Source organism: Myotis daubentonii, chromosome 1 (genome assembly GCF_963259705.1).
Source record: "Myotis daubentonii chromosome 1, mMyoDau2.1, whole genome shotgun sequence".
In the NCBI taxonomy this organism is placed as follows: domain Eukaryota; kingdom Metazoa; phylum Chordata; class Mammalia; order Chiroptera; family Vespertilionidae; genus Myotis; species Myotis daubentonii.
Genome location: NC_081840.1, coordinates 89,727,838 through 89,741,749, shown reverse-complemented (window position 1 = coordinate 89,741,749; position 13,912 = coordinate 89,727,838). Strand labels below are relative to the sequence as shown.

At 48.3% G+C, this 13,912-nt stretch overlaps 1 protein-coding gene and 1 long non-coding RNA gene across 2 annotated transcripts in view; one reads left to right on the top strand and one right to left on the bottom strand.

The window, feature by feature from the left end:
• The window catches only part of LOC132241774 (uncharacterized), a 108,634-nt gene that overhangs the window by 69,769 nt on the left and 24,953 nt on the right, over window positions 1-13,912 (bottom strand). The window lies entirely within an intron of this gene.
• On the top strand, window positions 2,378-5,600 carry NFKBIA (NFKB inhibitor alpha). The gene is made up of 6 exons (XM_059710655.1): window positions 2,378-2,720; window positions 3,286-3,394; window positions 3,898-4,108; window positions 4,382-4,470; window positions 4,597-4,857; window positions 5,449-5,600. Exons 1-6 carry the CDS (start codon window positions 2,494-2,496, stop codon window positions 5,494-5,496), a joined length of 945 nt encoding a protein of 314 aa, XP_059566638.1. The 5' UTR covers window positions 2,378-2,493; the 3' UTR covers window positions 5,497-5,600.

Sequence of the window (13,912 nt, the reverse complement as noted above, 5' to 3'; positions counted from 1 at the left end):
ATCGATTGGTTGCCTCCCGCATGCACCCCAACCAGAGCTAGGGATCCAGCCTGCAACTGAGGTACATGCCCTCAATGGGAATCGAACCTGGGCATGGGCTGATGCTATAACCACTGAGCGAACTGGCAGGGCAAAATCCAATCTTCTATATAATAGAAGCCTAAGCAACCGTTAATCGGAACCACCAGAACGACTGGTCACTATGATGTGCACTGACCACCAGGGGGCAGACGCTCAACGCAGGAGCTGCCCCCTGGTGGTCAGTGTGCTCCCACAGGGGGAGCGCTGCTCAGCCAGAAGCCAGGCTCATGGCTGGCAAGTGCAGCAGCGGTGGCGGGAGCCTCTCCCACCTCCACAGCAGCGCTAAGGAGCAGCGAGCCAAGCACTAAGGAATAGCAAGCAGGCGGGCGGTAAGGAGTGAGGCATCCCAGACTGTGAGAGGGATCCTGGACTGCAAGAGGGTGCAGGCCGGGCTGAGGGGATCCCCCCCGTCCAGTGCACAAATTTTGTGCACCGGACCTCTAGTATTATTATAAAAGCAGGCATACCACAGCAAAGTTAACTGATCTTTCCAATTAATATGCAGTTAATTAGCCCTGGCCCACCCGTGTGATTTAGTCAGTTGAGCATTGTCCCATGCATCAAAACATCATAGGTTTGATTCCTGTCAGAGTACATACCCAAGGTGCAGGTTTGATCCCTAGTTGGGAGGCATATGAACAAGGTTTCTTTCTCATTCTCTCTCTCCCTCTCCCTTCTTCTCTAAAAAGCAATAAAAACATATTTTAAATATACATATTTATGCAGTTAACTAGATGTAGAGCCTGGAATTAAGATCTATAGTCGCTGTTGCACCTTGCCTTGAAAATTGTGTATTTGTATATCATATGCCTGCAGAGACAATGAATCCAATGGGAAGTTTTCATTTTAGCATGCGATCATTACTACTCTGAGGTTTTAGTTCTTGATTTTACTTTTCCCCCACTCATGTTTTGTCAGTCCCCCAATTGACCCAGATTTCCTACATTCAGATACTGGAGGTGAGAAGGGGGAGATTGGGAGAGGAGAAAGGTTGGTTAGTACATGGCCAGTCAAGTTAAAGATGATTGCAACAAATGCCAGAAAACTCTACAAAACTATAGAGGCCTCCTGGGGCTAATTCTGAAGAACTCTGACAGAAGTTGCTTTGTTTGGCCTGGACCAATTGTTGGCTAGGAGGTTGGGGTGCAAAGAGGGGCATAAATTCTATTCCTGCAAGTGAAACCAGAGGATGGTGAGCCTAGAGTGACTACCCACATTGCATGGTTATGTCCAACTGTACCCCCACCCCCCAGGACTGCATAGCAAGGAGCCATGAGGGGCAGGATGGGGGCAATGTTAGAGCTGCCTTTAGCTTCCTGCCGTATGCCTAGCAGCTATTTTCTGAGCCATCCTTAAGGTGCAACCTTGGGTAAGGTACTCTCAACCCATTCTTCAGCCTCCTCCAAATGCTTCTGGAAAGTCGCCCAGAGGGGCGCCCAGAAGTAGGCCCCGGATGCATTCTCTGCAGCAGCACAGTGCCAATCAGAGAACGCGACCTCTATAACCATTTCGTTATTGCAAGGTTTCTACAACCTCCATTACAAAAATTAACACCTGGCCCCACTTGACAAAAAAATTATGTTTACATTCAACATTCCTCCCCCTCCCCCACCCCGAATACGAGCTGAGTGCTTGCCCCTGCCCCAGTCAGCAGGGCTGTTAATCCCGAGGAAATGATTTGAGGCTTCGCCAGGCACTTGGGTGTTTAACGCCAAAACTTTCACAACTTCTCCCTGAGGAGGGGGCTGGGGGGTGCGGCACGTCGCTGCACTGCAGGAGCGCCGGGGCAGCCTTCCGCCGCCGGCGCGTCCTTCCCCGCAGAGAAGTTTGGGGAAACGAGTCCCTACACCGGGCCATCGTTTCCACTCGCGTTTTCCAAAGGTCAAAAGCCGGAAAGGACCGGCAGGTTGGCAAACCCTAACGAGGAACCGTCTCCAGCGAGTCCGCGTCCTTGGGATCTCTACAGCCGACGACCCCAGATCCCATCCATCGTGGGAAACCCCGGGGACAGGTCTGCAGCCGAGGGACGAGTTGCAGGCTGCAGGGAAGTACCGGGGGAGGGGGCCCGGTCGGGAGGACTTTCCAGCCGCTCGGCTTTCATCAAAAAGTTCCCTGTACATGACCCCAGTGCCTCATCGCTGCTGGGAGTTTCTCTGCTGAACCCCTGCTCCGGGTTTAAACTGCTTTTCCCTAGCAGGAGACCAAGCAGTTCTCTTTTCAGGTCTGACTGGCTTGGAAATTCCCCGCGCCCGGCCCCGCCCCGAAGAAATCCCCTGCCAGCGTTTATAAGGCGCCGCGGCGGCGCTGCCGAGCCCACAACATCCGAGCCGCGGTCCCCCCGCCTGTGACTCTGCGAGAAGCCACCGCGCGACCAGCGCCGAGCGCACCCGGAGCCGCGCCCGAACCGTAGCCATGTTTCACCCCGCCGAGCGCGCCCAGGACTGGGCCATGGAGGGCCCCCGGGACGGGCTCAAGAAGGAGCGGCCGCTGGACGACCGCCACGACAGCGGCCTGGACTCCATGAAGGACGAGGAGTACGAGCAGATGGTGAAGGAGCTGCGCGAGATCCGCCTGGAGCCGCAGGAAGCGCCGCGCAGCCCCGAGCCCTGGAAGCAGCAGCTCACGGAGGACGGAGACTCGTAAGTGCCCGGGCCGCGGCGCGGGGCCGGGGGAGGGGGCGCCGCCTGCAGGGAGCGCGGGGCCCGCGAGGCGGCGGCGAGCCCGGGTGCACGCAGCGACCCCGGGTGCACGCAGCGACCCGAGACCCTGCAGGGCGCGTGGGGGCCGGGGGCCGAGGTTCGCGCGGGGCCGCGGTTCCACCGCTCGGCCTTGCAGCCGCGCACACCCCGCACCCCCGTCCGGGGCCTCGGGGCCGGGGGCGGGGCGCGGCGGGGACACGGAGTACCGGCCGGCGGGGGGCGGGCGTTTCTGCCCGGCTGGCGGGCGCCGCGCGGCCGGGAGGGGAAGTACAGGGCGTTCCGGCGGGCGGAGGGCGGGGCGGTCTGGTCGGCGCCCTCCGGGGAGTGGGGGGGGAGCCCGGAAAGTCCCTGGGCGCCTGCCAGGAACACTCAGCTCATAATAACCTCGCGGAAAACACCGCGGCCTCGGCCTCCAGAAACCCCGGCCTTGCGCAATCCCCCGCAGCCCGCGCCTCCCTGGCCCCACGCATTGTACTCACCCTGGGGTTTTTCCCTCTTCCCTCAGGTTCTTGCACTTGGCCATCATCCATGAAGAGAAGGCGCTGACGATGGAAGTGGTCCGCCAAGTGAAGGGAGACCTGGCCTTCCTTAACTTCCAGAACAACCTGCAGCAGGTGCGCCTCTTGCCCGGCCCCAGCCTCTCTGACCCCGGGATCTAGCACAGCACGCCTAGTCCTTTCCAGCGGTTCTCAACCTGTGGGTCGCAACCCCTGAAAATACATCCTGCATATCAGATATTTACATGACGATACATAACAGTAGCAAAATTACAGTTAGGAAGTAGCAACGAAAATAATTTTATGGTTGGGGGTCACCACAACATGAGGAACTGTATTAAAGGGTCGCGGCATTAGGAAGGTTGAGAACCACTGCAAGTCAATGGTCATTATTCGACCTGACCTTTTACATTCCAATCTGCCAACATTCAAGTAAATTCCATTAATTTGGTGAGACCTTTATGGAGACCACTGGGGGGCCTCTGGTATTTGCCTTGCCCCTTGCACCTGGGGTGGGGGGGTGCAGCACCCACAACCTGGGGAATCTCTGGGGTTGAAGGGAACTCAGACTGTGGGGTTGATCCATAATTTATCCTCTCTGTTCCCTCTTCTGTCTGTAGACTCCGCTCCACTTGGCTGTGATCACCAACCAGCCAGAAATCGCCCAGGCACTTCTGGAAGCTGGCTGTGATCCTGAGCTGCGAGACTTTCGAGGAAATACCCCCCTACACCTTGCCTGTGAGCAGGGCAGCCTGGCCAGTGTGGGAGTCCTGACTCAGAGCTGTGGGACCCAGCACCTCCAGGCCATCCTGCAGGCCACCAACTACAATGGTACGTCTGCCTGCCCTGCCCACCAGAAGGCAGGTGACCAGGAGAAGGGGGAGGTGGGCCAACTTAAGGATTCCAGGCAAGAGCTTAAACTCTCAGCATGGGAAAGGCTGAGAAAATGTGTATACAAAAGGCCTGTTGGATGCCCTTATAAAATTCATTCAGAAACCAGATTCTTGAGAAGAATTTGTCCCTTTAAAGAGTAGGTGAAAGAGTCTGCTTGAGATGTGAGGGGTGAAACGAAGTGTTTATATTTTCTTCCTTTTGTTCTTCTAGGCCACACATGTCTGCACTTAGCCTCCATCCATGGCTACCTGGGCATCGTGGAGCGTTTGGTGTCCTTGGGCGCTGATGTCAATGCCCAGGTGAGTGCGTCATGCCTCCCAATGGAGTGCATGGGCTCAGGGCCCTCCTCACTAAGATTTCATGCGCTTTTTCACAAGCGAAAATTCTAAACTCAACTGTAAACATCTCGTTCCTTTTGGTTCCAGGAGCCCTGTAATGGCCGGACGGCCCTTCATCTTGCGGTGGACCTGCAGAATCCCGACCTGGTGTCTCTCCTGCTGAAGTGTGGGGCTGACGTCAACAGAGTCACCTACCAGGGCCACTCCCCGTACCAGCTCACCTGGGGCCGCCCAAGCACCCGGATACAGCAGCAGCTGGGCCAGCTGACCCTAGAAAACCTTCAGATGCTGCCAGAGAGTGAGGATGAGGAGAGCTATGACACAGAGTCGGAGTTCACAGAGGACGAGGTGAGTCTCAGTTATGCTCTGCAAAAAAAAACCAATTAGAGTGGCCATTCTCCCTCCACCCTCCCCGGCCCCTAGAGCTATACTCTTCATCCAAAGGTATCACATAATGAAGTTCTCCAACTTTAGTGTATAGAGCTGTGATGGCGAACCTATGACACGCGTGTCAGAGGTGACACGTGAACTCATTTCTTTGGTTGATTTTTCTTTGTTAAATGGCATTTAAATATTATAAATTAAATATCAAAAATATAAGTCTTTGTTTTACTATGGTTGCAAATATCAAAAAATGTCTATATGTGACACAGCACCAGAGTTAAATTAGGGTTTTTCAAAATGCTGACACGCCGAGCTCAAAAGGTTCGCCATCACTGGTATAGAGCCAGTATCCCAAGAGTATGTCTTTTCTTCTTTGCTTTTAAGGAGAGGAGCATCAAAACAAAACTCCCTCAGCCCATTCATCTATATTTGGGATATAGAGAATGAAATCTACAAATACTTAGGTTATTTCCAGTAGCAGCTCTCTCCCCATTACCCCAGCACCCCTGGCAGAGCTCTGGGAGTTTAACATGCCTTATTTCCTCTTGTTTTTAGCTGCCCTACGATGACTGTGTGCTTGGAGGCCAGCGCCTGACGTTATGAGCTTCACAAAGCATCTGAAAGAACATGGACTTGTATATTTGTACAAAAACAGAGTTTTATTTTTCTAAAAAAAAAAAAAAAAGAAAGAAAAAAAGAAATCAAAAGGGTGTACTTATAACCACACTGCACACTGCCTGGCCCAAAACATTTGTGGTGGGTCAGCCCTCATTTTGTTATTTTTATGAACTTTGGAAGGGAACAAGAAAGATCATTGGATTTCAAAGAAAACCTCTTTTAAAACTCACCATTGCGGGGGTTTTTTGAGGTTATCCAAAATCTGATGAAAGGACTGCATTTTATTTATTGTCCTTTTTGAATGAAGCCCAGCGGTGCCCTGTGACTTGTAACAATGAGGTGTGTTGTTAAACCTTTCAGTGGTGTGGGGTTAAACCTTTCAGCGGTGTGGTGCTACCTGTCAAGGTTTGTGTTACCCTCCTGTAAATGGTGTAAATAGTGTATTTTGTTGGTAATTATTTTGCTATTTCTAAGATGTATATTTATTAAACAGATGTCTACAAACAGAATTACCCTGATCGTTTTCTTTGGGCTGCCCCGGGACTCCTATTCTGAGAGTCATTCAGTCCTCAGGTGGAGGTGGAGAGATGTGTGGGAGCACTCGCCACAGCCAGCCATGGAACCCTTTCAGAGAGCAGCTTCTCACAGTCGCGCACCAGCTTTGCAGGCAGCCCTGGGCCCGCTGTGTGTGGGAGGGGATGCTGTTGCAAGATTGCAAGATGATAGGAGATAGGCTTGGGGGGTGGGGGGCAAGCTGCTTGGCTTACAGCTGGAAGGCTCTCCATTGTCATTTACTTTTATCCTCTTGGTTTAAATTATTCCAGGACCCTTCCTTCCACTTTAGGAAATTATTTTGGCCAAGAGGCATATGCTGAACTGTCATTTTCTAGAGCTGGAAAATACCTCACCTATAGTACTAGAAGTTCCTAAGGACCTGGGCTCAGGAATGAGACTGCACTAACGTTTGTTAACAGGTCCCCACCTCTGAGCCTTTGTTTCCGCATTTATAAACTGGGCTGTTGTGTAGCTTACACAAGACAATCAATCCACATAAAAAGCACAGCACAGTGCCAGGCACATAGCGCTAAATCAAAGTACAGCCGTTGTATTTCACATGGGAAGAAACAAGTCCAGAGAGATCTTCCCCAGGGTCACCTTGCAAGGGCACAGGTGGTTAACTTTAATACATCTTGTTTTCAGGTAGTTAACATCTTTTAAACACATTCCATCTCTAAGCCTATTTTTTACCAGTTGTGGTATAAAAGTGATTGAAAATCCAATCAGCTCAATTGGTCTACTAATTCAGAATGATTCTACAGAGGCAGATCTCACAAGAAATCAATAACTTGTGAAATTTGGGTTGAGATGCTCTGAATCTCAATATTTTCATCCCTAAAATGCATGTCTTGCCTTGGTAGAAAAGGAGTAAAGGAAAGTTTATGGCATAAGGTGCAGAACAGTGTATAAATACAATTCATGGGCTTTGGCTTACACCTCAGAAAGCATTACCATTAATATTATCTCTTTCCTGATCCACAAATGATGTCAAACTCAAGTGAATATGATGATCACCTTCCTCTCAGACCAAAAATGAGCCAATACTTAGAGGGTCTTTCATATATAAAGAGTATTATTGTAGCCCCAGCAGGAGTGGCTCAATGGTTAAGCATCAGCCTGTGAAACAGGAGGTCACAGTTTGATTCCCAGTCAGAGCACATGCCTGGGTTGTGGGCTCAATCCCCAGTACAGGATATGTAGGAGGCAGCCGATCAATGGTCCTCTCATCATTAATGTTTCTATCTCCCTCTCCCTCTGAAATCAATAACATATATTTTTAAAAAGCATTATTGTAGACTGTACTGACTGGTCAAAGCAGCCTTAGTCATCTGGAGCTGAGCACTGGTGATCCCTCTACCAGTCTTGACTTCTTTCAAAATGCTCCAAGCCCATCACTGAAATTCCTTGTTCATCCCAGAGCACCTGAACACAAGTGTCGTATGATGTAACACATGAATGTCGATTAGGTTCAGCTGATAAGTAGAAGCAGCGGGAGGGGAAGGGGGAGGGATAGCCAAAACAACAAAGGTTGGCCCTAGAATGTTTGGCTTAGTGGGTAGAGTGTCAGCCTGCAGACTGAAGGGTCCCGTTTTTTATTCCATTTGAGGGCACCTGCCCAGGTTGTGGGCTCCATCCCTAGAAGGGGGTGTGTAGGAGGCAGCTAATCAATGATTCTCTCATCATTGATGTTTCTATCTCTCCCTCTCTCTTCCTCTCTGAAATCAATAAAAAATCTCTCTCTCTCTCTCTCTCTCTCTCTCTCTCTCTCTCTCTCTCTCTATATATATATATATATATATATATATATATATATATATATAATAAATAAAGCGGTAATATGCAAATTAGCCAGCAACATTTAAAAAAAACACACAAGAGAGCAAAGGCTTGAAATTTGACTCCCAGTTTTAGAACCATGTCCTTAGTGCTTCTCAGTCACATGGGCCTCTTTTTCCCCCTGTCATGGTGTTGAATCTGTGCTGAGTTGCCCATCACCCTCACTCCAGTTCTGTGCTACAGGGTTGGAGATGCAGTCCACTCTTTCTTGGCCTCCTTGGTGATCAGCTTTTGTGTAGAGGTGTTACCTTCCAGGACATGGCAAAAAGGGACCTCTTCCCATCCAATCCATTGGGCCCAGCATCTCACAGTTCTAGGCTTCAGTTTTCTGCCTTCAGAACCCCAACCCTCAGGGGGATTTCATCATGTGAATAAATCTCAAGGTAGTTGGGCCCAGGTAAGCACTGAAGTGAGCCCCAGTTTCTTACTCTTCAATCCTTCTTGACTGTCTACTCCTTTCTTTTCTTTTAATTTTTAAATCCACTTCCTTTCCTTCATGCCATTGGCTGGGTGGCTGGAGCCTGGAGTTTCCTAAAGAAAAAATTTTGACCTGAAACATTCTAACCTGTAAAAAGTTTTCCTCCAATTTCTAAGCAAACAAGAACAACAGTTTTCAAAGAAAATAGTTCACAGACTGAGATCCTTTTCTGCACTTTGGTTTTCTCCAAGAAGGTAAAGGTCCTGTTAGGACCGGTAGAAATAAGGAGGCCTTGGGAAAAAGGGAAGTGACACAAGGGGGAAATAAAAAGTCAGGTCAAGCAACTTCCTTGAACTTAGTTCCTTGATTCCTTCTGCCTGCCTCAACCTCAGGAAAAATTTCCTTTATAGGTCACATGAACCAAGTCACTTCCAGAAGCATTTTTCTTTCAAGAGGGAACAAACTCCATCTGAACAATTTGAAGACCTCCATGCAGGGCCTGGAAAAGCAGGCTGGATGCTCAGGGGTTTGCATTGAAGTCCAATCGCTATTGGAAGTGATTAAGTGTGACAATTAGAACTGAGTCAGTGATATATATGGGTCTCCCTTTGCCTCCCTTCCTCCCAATTTTCATCAACTTGCCTTGGGTATAGCTGAGTTTCATTTGGCAAGAAGGGTCAGCCCAACAAGCATTCTCCAACCCCTGGTACTTCTACAGGAGTGTCCCAGGCCGTTTCCCCATTTTAAGAGACCATTACAGAAACTGAAACTGGATATCCTGTGTGTGTTTCCCTCCCAGAGAAGCAGACTCTGTTTCACTCACTCATTTGCATTATAAGGCACGATTATTCTCCAGGCCCAGTGCAGAGCTAGAGACACAAAAGGGAACCAGTCATGGCCTCTGCCTCACAAAGTTCCTTGCTTAGGTGGGCTGGGAGACAAACAAGTATATATAAAACAGGATGGGGGATGGAGATCAAGAGATTATACCCTAGCCGGCCAACACGGCTCAGTGGTTGAGCATTGACCTATGAGCCAGGGGGTCACAGTTTGATTCCGGTCAGGGCACATGCCTGGGTTGTGGGCTCGATCCCCAGTGTGGGAGGAGGCAGCAAATCAATGATTCTCTCTCATCATTGATGTTTCTATCTCTCTCTTTCTCTCTGAAATCAATTAATATGTGTGTGTGTGTGTGTGTGTGTGTGTGTGTGAAGAGATTACACCCTAGTTAGCTATTTGCCCCCCAGGCCAGTACTATCTATTCTCTCATCCCATTAAGGGCACCAGATGTTAGACCTCGGTCCTTGAGTTCTGGCTAAGAAAGAATTCAGATCCAAGACTCAAATACACTCAAAAGTTTATTTAGAAAGTCACAGAGGTAGAAGAAGGGAGCCAGCTAGACTGTGTGGACTGAGGAAACAAGTTCCAGAGGCTAAAGAAGGACCTCTGGAGCTTAGGAGAACGACAGGCAAAGAATATGCACCTGGGGGAAGGAGAGGGGGAAAGGAGCAGGGGTGTGTGTGTGTGTGTGTGTGTGTGTGTGTGTGTGTGTGTGTGGAGAGAGAGGGAGGGAGGGAGGGAGAGAGGGAGAGAGAGGGGGGGAGAGAGAGAGAGAGAGAGAGAAGAGAGAGAGAGTCTTTGTGTTGAGTACTTGTCTTCAGGGGTGTTACCTGGAGGTCTCAAGGGAGGATTCTAGTAGAATATTCATCAGCTTTCCAGGTCTCTACTGATTGGTTGGCGCCAGCCAGGGGGTCATTACTCATCGCAGCTGGTTCTGATCAAGGTATCATCGCCTGTCACCAGGCTGGCCTTGCTCTGCTCTGGGCCTGGAGCTGAAACACAACTGAGGCCTAGATGTTATCTCTAAGGCTAATGCTTAAAGGAGTGGTCGTGCAAGGGCTTGTATGGGAACATATAATATGAGGCTATTCTCTGGCCTCCTTCTTCTTCCTCTAAGGAGTCTACCACATGCCAGGGGAGGAAAGGTCAGGGGAGGATCCGAACCATATGACCAGTGATAGGAAAGGTCATAAAGTCTAAGCCACTTGACCAGAGATATGCTAAGAGAGGGGATGGAGATCAAGAGATTACAGGTCACCATTGCCCCCAGCAAGGTGCCACCCTACAATACTCGTCCTCCCAGTTTTACCCATTGCTAGGCCCCTGAGGCTTTCTGCTCTGGTGATCTTCTGTGCCTGGCCTATCATTCCTACTCTGCTCAGGCCTGTCCAACTGCCTACTATATCAATCCCAGGTCCTAAGTAGGCAGTGGCACCCTTTTGACATGTGGCTGGAAACAAAGCTGTGCTCAGAACTAATTTCCAGGCTGAGATTAAATCAATCCAGCAGGCTACCTGTTCATTTTTTTTTAATTTTATTTTATTGCTTACAGTCTTACAAAGGGTATTACATATGTGTCCCCTTTTTCCCCCCGCCCTTGACAATCCCCTGGCCTCCCCTGTTCATTTTTGTATGTGTGTGGTCCTAGATTGTAGAGTTGAGCCCCAAAGCAATGTATCACTAGTGTTTGATTTAATGATAAGTAATGTGCTTGCCTCAGTCCAGAGCTATTCAAACTCAATATGCACTCAAATGGCCTGGAGATTTTGTTGAAACACAGGCTCTGGCCCTGGCCGGTTTGGCTCAGTGGATAGAGTATTGGCCTGCCAACTGAAGGGTCCCGGATTAGATTCCAGTCAAGGGCACATGCCTGGGCTGCGGGCTTGATCCCCAGTAGGGGCATGCAGGAAGCAGTGATCAATGATTCTCTCTCATCATTGATGTTTCTATCTCTTCCTCTCTGAAATCAATAAAAATATATTTAAAAAACAAAAGAAAGAACAACAACACAGGCTCTGATTCAGTTGGTCCAGCTGGCTTGATATTTGCATTTCTAACAAGGTCCCAGACAAGGCCTAAGCTCCTAGTGTCAAGACCATACTTGGAAGAGTATTTTTAAAAACATTTTGAATAAAATATTTTATTTAGTTAGTTAGGGGTAGCACTCTCTGCCACCCCCCCTCTGTGCCATTGCAAACTAGGACAAGAGCTTCTGCAGCTGCTCATAGGATGAGCAATGTCAGGCAACACGAGTCTTTTAAAAAGTAAGGCTGGCCCTGGCTGGTTTGGCTCAGTGGATAGGTCGTCAGACTGCGGACTGAAGGGTCCCAGGTTTGATTCCAGTCAAGGGCACGTACCAGTTGCAGCTTGATCCCTGGCCCTGGTCAGGGCACATGCAGGAGGCAACCAATCCATGTGTCTCTCTCACATTGATGTTTCCTCTGTCTCTTCACCTCCTTTCTACTCTCTCTAAAAACCAATGGAAAAATAACCTTGGGTGATTATTAACAAAAAACAAGCAAACAAAAAGTAAGGCTGGATGCTGACCACAGACATTAAAATAGGGTCAAGGAGAGGGACTGGGGGAGATGGAGGAGGATATGGGGGATCAATGGTGATGGTCAGACTTGACTTGGGGTGGTGAACATATAATCCTGTGTACAGATGGTGTGTTGTGGAACTGTGTACCTGAAACCTGTATAATTTTGTTAACCGGTGTCATCCCAATAAATTAAATAAAAATAAAAAAATAGGGGTCAGGGCCAACAAACCTGCCATCCAACCAGGTAAGTATAAAAAGGGAGGCATCTGACACAATATAAGGCCAATGATATAATCATCTAAGGTCCAAGAAAGGAACAAAACTCATTAAGGAATGCTTTTGAAGGGTGATTTACTAATTCAGATAAAAAGCTGGGTTTTTAAAAAGTTTTTATTATTGTCGACAGTATTACAGATGTTCCCCACTTCTCCCCACTTTACCTCCCTCCACCCAGCCCATGCCTCACCCCAGGCCTTCACCACACTATTGTCTGTGTCCATAAGCTATGCCTATACAGTAAAACTTCCATATAAAGACTAATTCAGGTGAGAGGGTGTCCATTAAAGCTGAAAGTCCATTACATAATAAGGTAGGTTTTCCAAATGTGTATGTTAAAAATTAACAAATTGTTTATCAGTTTTTACTTATATAGACACATTTGTGTAATTAAAGTTAAGTATGTATGAAAATTTAATTTTACAGAAAAGTTTTCTTTATGTTTTACAGTAATTTTAAATGTATAGTAAATTTATCTAATAAATGTGAGCATTCACCAGTCACCGTGAGTAAACAAATGCGTGTGGCTGGGGATGGCTTAGTGCGTGTCAGAACTCAGCCACAGACGTTAAAATTGCTGCAGAAGTTTTTTTTATATATTTGGGTGCTCCTGTATTGGATGCATATATGTTTACCCAGGGTTATAGCCTCTTGTTGGATCGATCCCTTCAGTATTATGAAGTTGCCTTCATTGTCTCTTGTTATGGCCTTCATTTTGAAGTCAATTTTGTCAGATATGAGTATTGCCACCCCAGCTATTTTTTCATTTCCATTTGGACACAAATCATAGTGTGGGGAAGCTGGGAGGATCCGATGCAGGATGGAGGGGGTCAATGGGGGAAAGGGGGGCGACATCTGTAATACTTTCAATAATAAAGATAAATTTTTTAAAAAACGGCTGCAGAAAGTCACACAGGAGACAACAAAACCAATTACCTATCATGATGTGGTGCTAATCATTCCCTGACCATCGTTTATGAGTGGTAATTCTTGGATTTAAATATGTAGACTATAGTTGTAGAGATCTAATATTTACTTATTTCGGCAAAATTACTACAGTGTTTTTTCCAACATATGGTCTATTCTCTAAAATTTGTTAAAAATAACAGTGAATCAGCCCTAACTGGTTTGGCTCAGTGGATAGAACATCGGCCTGCAGACTGAAGGGTCCCAGGTTCAATTCCGGTCAAGGGCATGTACCTTGGTTTTGGGCACATCCCCATTAGGGGGTGTGCAGGAAGCAGCTGATAAATGTTTCTCTCTCATCAATGTTTCTAACTCTCCATCCCTCTCCCTTCCTCTCTGTAAAAATTCAATAAAATATATTAAAAAAATAAAAATAACAGTGAATTGGAGAGATTAAAAATGGCAGCAGAGTAGGTGGATGCTGCACGGACATGCTCCCAGGAACAAGCTGGAATTACAACTGAAATATGAAAAGGCTTCCTGAATAATCAACAGAAAACTCACAGGACAGAACCCTGATACCCGAGGACCTAAGGTGGAGACCGCACAGAGACTGGTAGGAGGGGCAGAGGTGCGAAATGGCTGGCCAAGTACCCACAGATGGTAACTGAAGTCCTGAAGAGATATCTCAGCTGTGAGGAGGGTGCCACTGAGAACTCTGGGATCTAATCCCCAAGCTGGGCTTCCCAGCAGAGAGCACCAAATCTGAGGAGGGTACCCACACAGCATCTAGCTATAAAAGCAGCAGCGTGCCGTCTGCCTGCCAGGGAGTGGCAGCTGGAAGTTCGAGCACCCTCTTGAAGGGTTAACGCACAAAATTCCCTGTGGAGCCACCCACCTTGTGCTCTGGCAGAGGGAGGGTGAAGTGGACTGGAGCTGTGAGAGCAGAACCCAGGACTGGGGACTCGGGGGATAGAGCTCAGAAGGCAGACACCCCAAGTTTCCTGGGCTGAGTCATTCCCTCT

Bases quoted from the DNA above. Each gene is read 5' to 3' on its own strand.
- NFKBIA (XM_059710655.1), top strand. From the start codon at position 2,494: ATGTTTCACCCCGCCGAGCGCGCCCAGGACTGGGCCATGGAGGGCCCC. The intron at 3,395-3,897 runs GTGCGCCTCTTG...TTCTGTCTGTAG, and splicing joins TCCAGAACAACCTGCAGCAG to ACTCCGCTCCACTTGGCTGT. The intron at 4,471-4,596 runs GTGAGTGCGTCA...TTTTGGTTCCAG, and splicing joins GCGCTGATGTCAATGCCCAG to GAGCCCTGTAATGGCCGGAC.